Genomic DNA, 7,948 nt, shown 5'->3' on the forward strand with positions numbered 1-7,948 from the left:
GGTGCCCTCAGCAGCCGCAGGCCCCTGCCTGCCTCCCCTTCCCCGGGACCTGACACTTCCCTCTGACCCTGCAGGACGGGAGTATGACAAGGACGGGAACCTCCGGCCCTGGTGGAAGAACTCGTCCGTGGAGGCTTTCAAGCGGCAGACAGAGTGCATGGTGGAGCAGTACGGCAACTACAGCGTGAACGGGGAGCCCGTGAACGGCCGCCACACCCTCGGGGAGAACATCGCCGACAACGGGGGCCTCAAGGCGGCCTATCGGGTAAGAGCCCGCTCCCCGCACAGCCGGGCTGGGACAGGTGGCAGCCGCTCTGTGAGCTTCAGCTTCCTCATCTGTGAAATGGGTATACTGAGGACTCATTGAGAGGGCGTCCGTGACGGCACCGGCTCGGAGCTGGACACACAGAAGGCTTTCTGCTCTTGAGTCCAGCCCGACAGAGTGACACGGGAAAGGGCTTGGGCTGGACCCACAGGAAGTCCTGCCTGTTCTTCCCTGTGCCGGGGCAGCCACCCTGTGCCGGGGCAGCAGGGGGCCAGGAGGGGAGGGAGGGACACTGGTCATGGGGCCGGTTCTGGATTGAGTCCTGGTTCCAGAGTAGGCCACCCGGCCTCCTGAGCCTCGGCGTGCTTGGCTGGGTCCCTAACCCCTGCATCACTGGGGTGTGACATGTAGCAGCTGGGGCACAGGGCTGATCCAGAGTGACATTCAGGAATGGCAGCTGAGGTGGATGGGAGAGATAATAGAGGCCACGAGAGAAAAAGAGGTGTCAGAGCGACACAGAGCTCCCTCCTCACAGGATGGTGAGAGCAGAGATGCTGAGAGGGGCCTTAGCATGTGCCAGGCCCAGTGCTCAGTACCACAGCCACTTTACAGCGGGTCTCACAGCCCCCATTTTGCAGCTGAGGAAACTGAGCCCAGAAACATTTGGTAACTTGTGTGAAGCTCATCAGTGAGCGTGTATTGCAGACCTACCCACCGTGCACTGTTTGGTACAGTGGAGTTTCTGTGGCCAGACAGACAGGAGTCGTGCTCTCATAAAGTCACGATTTTGTGGGTCAGGGAGAGGATGGAAAGGCCATAACATATTTCAGGTAGGGCACCATAATCGAGATCAAGGGGAGGGTGGTCAGGGGAGGCTTTCTGGAGGGGCTGACATTTGAATTGAGACCTAAGTGATGAGGAAGAGGCTGGGAAAGAAGAGTCAGTGCAGGGCCAGGAGATGGACACACAAGCCTGGCAAGTTCAAGGACAGGAAGGGTGGGGAGGGAGAGCAGGGTGAGGTGGGGGAGGGGAGGTTGGAGGAGTGGCTGGGCCCAGAGCAAGGAGCCTTGGTTTTATTCTGGTTGCAGTGGGAGTCGCTGCAGGGTTTTTAAATAGAGGAATGGCATGGTTCAATTTATCCTTTAAAACAGAGATCAACAAACCTATAGCCCGCTGGCAAAATCCAGCCCTCGGCTGGTTTTTGTAAATAAAAATAGGGGATGCAGCCAGGCCCGTCCGTTTCCGTGTTGTCTGTGGCTGCTTTCTCACTATGGCAGCAGAACTGAGTGGTGGCAAGAGAGACCAATTAGCCTCCAAAGCTGAAAATATTTGCTCCCTGGCCCTTCACAGGAAAAGCCTGCCAACCCCTGCTTTATAAGGATGACTTAAGTTGCTATGTCGGGACGGATTGGAATTGGACCAGTTTGAGTCAAGGAGACTAATTAGAAAGCTGTTGTGAGGTTGTCCAGGCAGGAAATGGGATGGAGCAGTGGGGAGCGTAAAAAGTGGTCAGAGTTGGGGGTGTGTTTTGATTGAGAGTGAAGAATCAGAGGAGTTCAGGGGTTTGGACCTCAATGCCATTTACTATAATGGGGAAAGTGTGTGTGTGTGTGTGTGTGTGTGTGTGTGTGTGTGTGTGTCCTTCCGTTCTATCTGTGCCACATAAAGTTGGAGATGCATCTTGGAGGTCCAGCTGGGGCAGCTGAATATACAAAGTATGCCTTTGAGAGCCTTTGGCATGTAGATGGTGTTTAAAGCTGTAGGGTTGACTGTACTCCCCTCGGAGTGAGTGCAGGTAGGGAAGACGGCTCCTCTGGGCTGAGCTGAGCCGAGCTCAGAGCTGACATCCAGACCCCAGAGGCCAGCTCTGCAGGGTGGGACTTCCCACCATCTGCCAAGCTAGCCCCTCCCTCACCACCCTGCTAGCTCTTATGTCACGGGAGCCCTGAGCTCTGTTTTCTGTCTTCCCAGGCCTACCAGAACTGGGTGCAGACGAACGGGCCTGAGCAGACGTTGCCCACCCTGGGGCTCACCAATAACCAGCTCTTCTTCCTGGGGTTTGCGCAGGTGAGTTCACTAGGAAAAAAAGCCAAACTCGGGCATCTTGCTGTTCCATGAATTCTGAAAGCCAAAAGTCAAGTTCCCTTCGGTTGAGAACCTCCGAGTATATTGGGCTGTCCAGGGGCAGCTACCCTGCAAGGCAGCGAGCTTCCTGTTGGTAGAGAGAGTCCAGGAAGGGCCGAGAGTGCTAGTAAAAGGATTTCTGCATCAGGTAGGTGACAAGTCAGGGCGATCACTAAGGGTCCTTCTGGTTCTGGGGTTCTAGAAATTTCTTAATCTCAGTGTGCCCCAGGTTGTCGCTTGAGCTGGCATTCAGCATGTAGCCTTCTACTGGCTCAGGGCTACCGCCATTAAACAGTTGTTCTGCCCAGGGAGTGATGTGGGCTCCATCTGAGGTTTTCAAAGTGGTTTGGGGACCGGATCCTTTGTTCAGATGAAATCTAACACAGATGCCCAGGAGCACAGTTGGAGACAACTGCAGTAGAGGATGCGGGGATAGGGGACACACCAGCCACTGTTTCTTTCTTAACCACTTGTCAGGCCCTCCTGACTCCCGGGGCTCCTAGAACCGTGTGGGGGGCTCATTCGTCTGTTGTTATGCACGGGGCCAGTCTGGCCGCCTCAGGACCTCACAGTGACCCCGGCCTCTCCCTTGTCACCCTCACGAAGGTCTGGTGCTCTGTCCGCACGCCCGAGAGCATCCACGAAGGCCTCATCACCGATCCCCACAGCCCCTCCCGCTTCCGAGTCATCGGCTCTGTGTCCAACTCGAAGGAGTTCTCGGAGCACTTCCACTGCCCGCTCGGCTCACCCATGAACCCCCACCACAAGTGTGAAGTCTGGTGAGGGGCACGCACGACAGCCAAGACGGAGGCGGGGGTGAGGGTGAGCCCACAGGGTGGAGCCAGCGAGGCTGCCCCTCCGTCCAGCGCCCAGGGTGTCACCCAGCCCCCTTGGCCACCCAGGGCCGCCTCCCCCGCACTGGAGGGTTTTCAGCCGGAACAGCCTGTGATGTGGGTTCTCAGCATCATCCGAGGTTTGATCCCCGTGAATACCGTCATCCCAGGCACGCGTGCGCCAACTCTGAAGGGCATTTGGGTGTCAGGCTGGTGGCTCCCCAGGCCTGGGCCCCACGCCGACAAGGGCAGTGGGCACAGCCCCACGCCCACATCCAGCACCAGATACACCACAAATACCACTGTGTCAAATGCTTTAAATATATATTTTTTGGGGAAACTATTTTTTAAACATTGTGGAATACACTGGAAATCTTCAGGGAAATAATGCATTTAAAACACTTTTTTTTTTTTTTTTTTAAGGAGAGGATTGGTATATTTATTGTGTTCTGTTTTTCTAAGTAACCTGTGGACAAGGGAAGCCCCACTGATTTACCCCCCTCTCTTCCTCACTCACTGCAAGGCTGAGCTTGGGCAGCGATCCCCGGCCCTTGAGCAGGTCCCCAAATAGAGCTGCTTCAGCCCTTGGAACATAGGACGCCAGCCTCCATGGCCTGTGTCGAGAGGAAAGGCGTGGAGGCCAGGCAGGAAGCGGCCAGCTCGGGCAGGCCCAGCTCAAAGGCGCCACCCTTCTTAGTGTACGTGCTTGTGTCCCCAGAGCCCAACAGTGGGAACCCCAGCAAGGAAGGTCTGATCTCCAAAGTTGCAGCAGGGCCCTGATGGCTGTAGCAGCATGAGGTCAGGGCAGGGCCCTCAAACCCAGCTGGGTGCCCAAGCACCCTGGATCTGGACCGTAGGAGCCCTGTGAGGCCGAGCCCCGCATCAGACGTGCTTTCCTATACTCTGTCCGTCCCTCCTGTTTTGGCCCCCCGTGTCTGTTCAGGGGGCCTGTTGCCTTTCTGCAGCACCCCCAACCCAGCCACTTGGGAGTCTACCTTGCGGACCCTCCTTCCCAGAGGAGGAAAAGAGAAAGTAGCTCTCATCCCCCACAGGTCCCAGCTCCCCCCGAGCTCCATCCACCCCGGCCTGGGCCTGGCTCCGGCTCCCAAGACGCCGCCATCCCTGCCCTCTGTTCTCTAGTGCCTTATCTGAGGCTGCAGCCCTGGGCTCCACCCCAAGGAGACAGCCCCCCCCCCCGGGTCCTTGGCCTCCTCAGCGAAGCCCCCAAGTGTCCTGACTGGAACACAAGGCCATACCCCCTACTCCCCATGCCCGCAGAGCTGCCTCTCACACCAGCGCAGAAGCTCTGGCTACAGGTCAGTGGCACCGGGGTCAGGAGTCAGGAACCCCTGAGCTTGCCCTGAGCTCCATCCCACCCTCAGCCCCTTGGGTTGAATCAAGACAATACTTGTAGCTATTTGGTCTCCTCTTCTTGGGAATTGCTTTCAGCCATGGGAGACATGAAGGGAACATTCCCCAAACCCAGGCAGTCTGGCCTGTGGTGTCAGGGGACCAGGAGTGCCGTCCCCTCCCTGAGGCCACAGTTCAGAAGCTCCCCCCGGGTGGAGCCAGTTGGAGCCCCACTCTGGTCCTCTGGAGAAGGGGGTACCTGTGACTGAGGTAGAAGCAGCCGGTGCCCACCACGGTCTCCTATCTCACAGCCCAGGCCCCTGGCCAGACGCCGCTCCCACAGGCACTCGCCTTGTCCAGGAAGCCAGACCCTCCTTGCCCAAGAGAAGTGACAGCTCAGCCACTGCCTCGCCCACCTTCAGATCAGCCCCGGAGCTGGGGCAAGGGTGTGGGGAGTGGGTTCCCTGGTCGCCACAAGCAGCATGCCTGGGACCTCTTCAGAGGAAGGTAGGACTGCAGCCAGACAGGGAGCTAGGCCAGGAGCCCGCCACACACGCCTTGCCACAGAGTGGGCTCTCCCAGGCTCCGCGCCCTCCCTGCCCCGTGGGCCGCAGTCCTTGAGAGTGTCTGTCAGCACCTCCCAGCCAGAAGCGAGTGTCCTAGGGCTGGGGGTCCAGGGAGAGGGAATGTAGTTCACGCTCACTGCTTCCTGGTGTGCTGTGAGTGGGGGCACGGGGAGGAGACCCCCCCTTGAGCCCAAGGAGCCATTAGGCCGGCTTCTCTGCAGGTACATGGACATGGGCTTTGGAGCTGGGAATCTATTTTTTGTATTCTTATGTCTTGTGCTACTGTAGTTTTGGTGTGGCACTATTGTAATTGAAATAAAGTACTTGTACCGTGGGCCATGTGACTAAGTCTGTGACTTCTGAGTAGTGTGTGATCTATGGGGCTGTAGGAGGGCACCGCCCCCACCCCCACCCCGCAGTGTCATCGAGACCAGCTGCGCCTCCTCCCCAGAACAGAAGCCTCAGATCCTGACAAACGCCGGAAGGTTACTCTGCCTTGCCCACCAGGCCACTCTTCCATCAAAGAGGACTGTGGCCCTGGCTGGTGTGGCTTAGTGTTAGAGCGTCGACCCGAGTTCTTAAGGGTCAAAGGTTCGATTCCCGGTGAAGAGCACATACCTGGGTTGCAGGTTTGACCCCAGCACCCCGGTTGGGGCATGTGTGGGAGGCAACCAATCGTGTCTCTCTCACATCAATGTTTCTCTCTCTCCCTCCCTCCCTCTACTCTCTCTAAAACTCCGTGGAAAAAATATCCTCCAGTGAGGAACAAACAAACAAAAAAACAATGGCATTTTTTTACATACCTAAAACAACTAATCCTAAAATTTATATGGAACCACAAAAGACCCAAATAGCCAAAGCAATATTGAAAAGGAACAAAGTTGGAGGTGTCATGCTACCTGATATCAAACTACTACAAGGCTATAGGAACAAACTGATGATGGCCAGATGAGGGGGGGTTGGGGAGCTGATAAAAAGTACAAATTGCGTTACAGAAATAGTAACGGAGATGTAATGTACAGCATAGGGAATACAGTCCATAATATTGTGATAACTGTGTGGTGTCAGATGGGTACTAGACTTATGGGGTGTTCACTTCATACGGAAAAAAATGTCTAACCACTATGTTGTATACCTGAAACTAATAAAATATTGTATGTCTGTTATAATTGAAAATAAATTTTTAAAAAGTCTAAAAATTCTTTTGTAAAGAAGATACAGTAAGTAAAATTAAAAGACAAGTGACAGATTTGGAGAAAAAAAAAATGCACTGTACAGAGCTAATGATCCAGATGCACTGAAAAAAACCCAACCTGGCAAAAGAGAGAACGAAATATTTAAACAATACAGAAGAAAAAATACAGAAAGACAAAAGAAAAAATTTTGAGAAGATAATCTCGGTAATAATATGAGCAATAAATATATTTAAAGCCACAATGAAGAAATATTTTTCACCCGTCAGACTGGCAAAATTGATGAAGTTTGAAGTTGTGTTGCTGAGGATGTAGGAAACCCGGTACTGCCACCCACTGCCAGGGCCAATTTGACAGTGTTTGTTACATTTAAAGGGCATTTACCGGGACTTCCACGCTGGGAGGAAAATGGTGTCTCCCTAACTTTGGGTCTTCATGACTCACCCTCCCCCCAAAAATAATGTAAATCAACAAAGAGAGGAAATAAAACCACACGTGAACCTCGAACTACCTGAAGTAGAGAAGTAATTCAGATCCCTACAGGGCTCCCGCTGTGTAGCTACAAGCCTGTATGCTCAGAAAGTGATGGACGGGAGGTTTAAGGGACATTGTGAAAACTGGTACAACAGTGTGGCGATCTTAGAGGGATGGATGAAATCACTCTCGGACTGTCCAACACCAGAGGCCAAAAGAGTGGACCTAGTTGGGGCATAAAAGCCCCCAGCAGCACCAGCAACAGGGAAGAGTCTGGAAAGAATGGAGAAGCGTTGATTCTCGGGGAGAATCAGTTTTATAGGGTAGGGGTGGTGCCCTTGTAGATGCGGTAGTGAAGGGAAAGAAGGAATTAAGAAGGGAAAATTAAGAATCCTAAAAACCAAACGAAGTAAAAACCACCTTCCCGCCTCCCCCCTCTACACCATTCATGAGACTGCAGGACACACAGCAGAGGGCCTTGCGTGGGGAGTCCTGTCCGTGAAGGAGCAGGGACCAGAAAAAGGCAGATCCCGTGCGTTCAAAACTACCGTTAGGAAAGAAAAGAAATGCAATTCAGAGCATTTCAACTAATAAAAATTCTCCCCCAAAAGCAAGCATAAAGCTGAAGAAAACTGTAAGACAAAAATTGATAATATATTCAGACACAAAGAAAACAGTAGATTCTGTAATGTGAAATCAGTGCTCTCTTATCAAATGCAATAAAATTGGGCATTAAAAACAAGCCCAGAGACGACGTGGCTGAGCGGTTGAGCATCGACCCATGAACCAGGAGGTCACAGTTCCATTCCCGGTCAGGGCACATGCCCGGGTCGTGGGCTCGATCCCCAGTCCGGGCGTGCAGGAGGCAGCCAATCAATGATTCTCTCTCATTGTTGATGTTTCTATCTCTCCCTCTCCCTTCCTCTCTCTCTGAAATCAATAAAAATCTATTTTTTAAAAAAACACACAAAAAAGCTAAAAGTTCTCTGCACTCTTGGGCAAAAGGGGTAATATAGCAAGTCATGGAATTCCTGAAAAATAATAATAAAAAGTACATATCAGAATCTATGGGGCATATAGACAGCAATGGTGAGAAGAAAATTCATAGCCTTAAACACTAACATCAATAAAATGAAAAGACTG

General features: G+C 53.1%; 1 protein-coding gene across 2 annotated transcripts in view; it reads left to right on the forward strand.

Moving 5' to 3' along the window:
• Positions 1–5,472, forward strand: part of ECE1 (endothelin converting enzyme 1) — a gene marked incomplete at its 5' end in the record, with an annotated part of 88,981 nt that extends 83,509 nt beyond the window's left edge. For both annotated transcript variants that reach the window (XM_081145932.1, XM_081145931.1), the window contains 3 exons: positions 75–265; positions 2,237–2,332; positions 2,996–5,472. In XM_081145932.1, coding sequence (XP_081002058.1) covers positions 75–265; positions 2,237–2,332; positions 2,996–3,172 — 464 coding nt within the window. In that variant the 3' untranslated portion in view covers positions 3,173–5,472. The remainder of the gene's footprint in view (positions 1–74; positions 266–2,236; positions 2,333–2,995) is intronic.
• Positions 5,473–7,948: the final 2,476 nt, after the last annotated feature.

The sequence above is a fragment of the Miniopterus schreibersii genome, assembly GCF_964146895.1.
Source record: "Miniopterus schreibersii genome assembly, chromosome: 8".
In the NCBI taxonomy this organism is placed as follows: domain Eukaryota; kingdom Metazoa; phylum Chordata; class Mammalia; order Chiroptera; family Miniopteridae; genus Miniopterus; species Miniopterus schreibersii.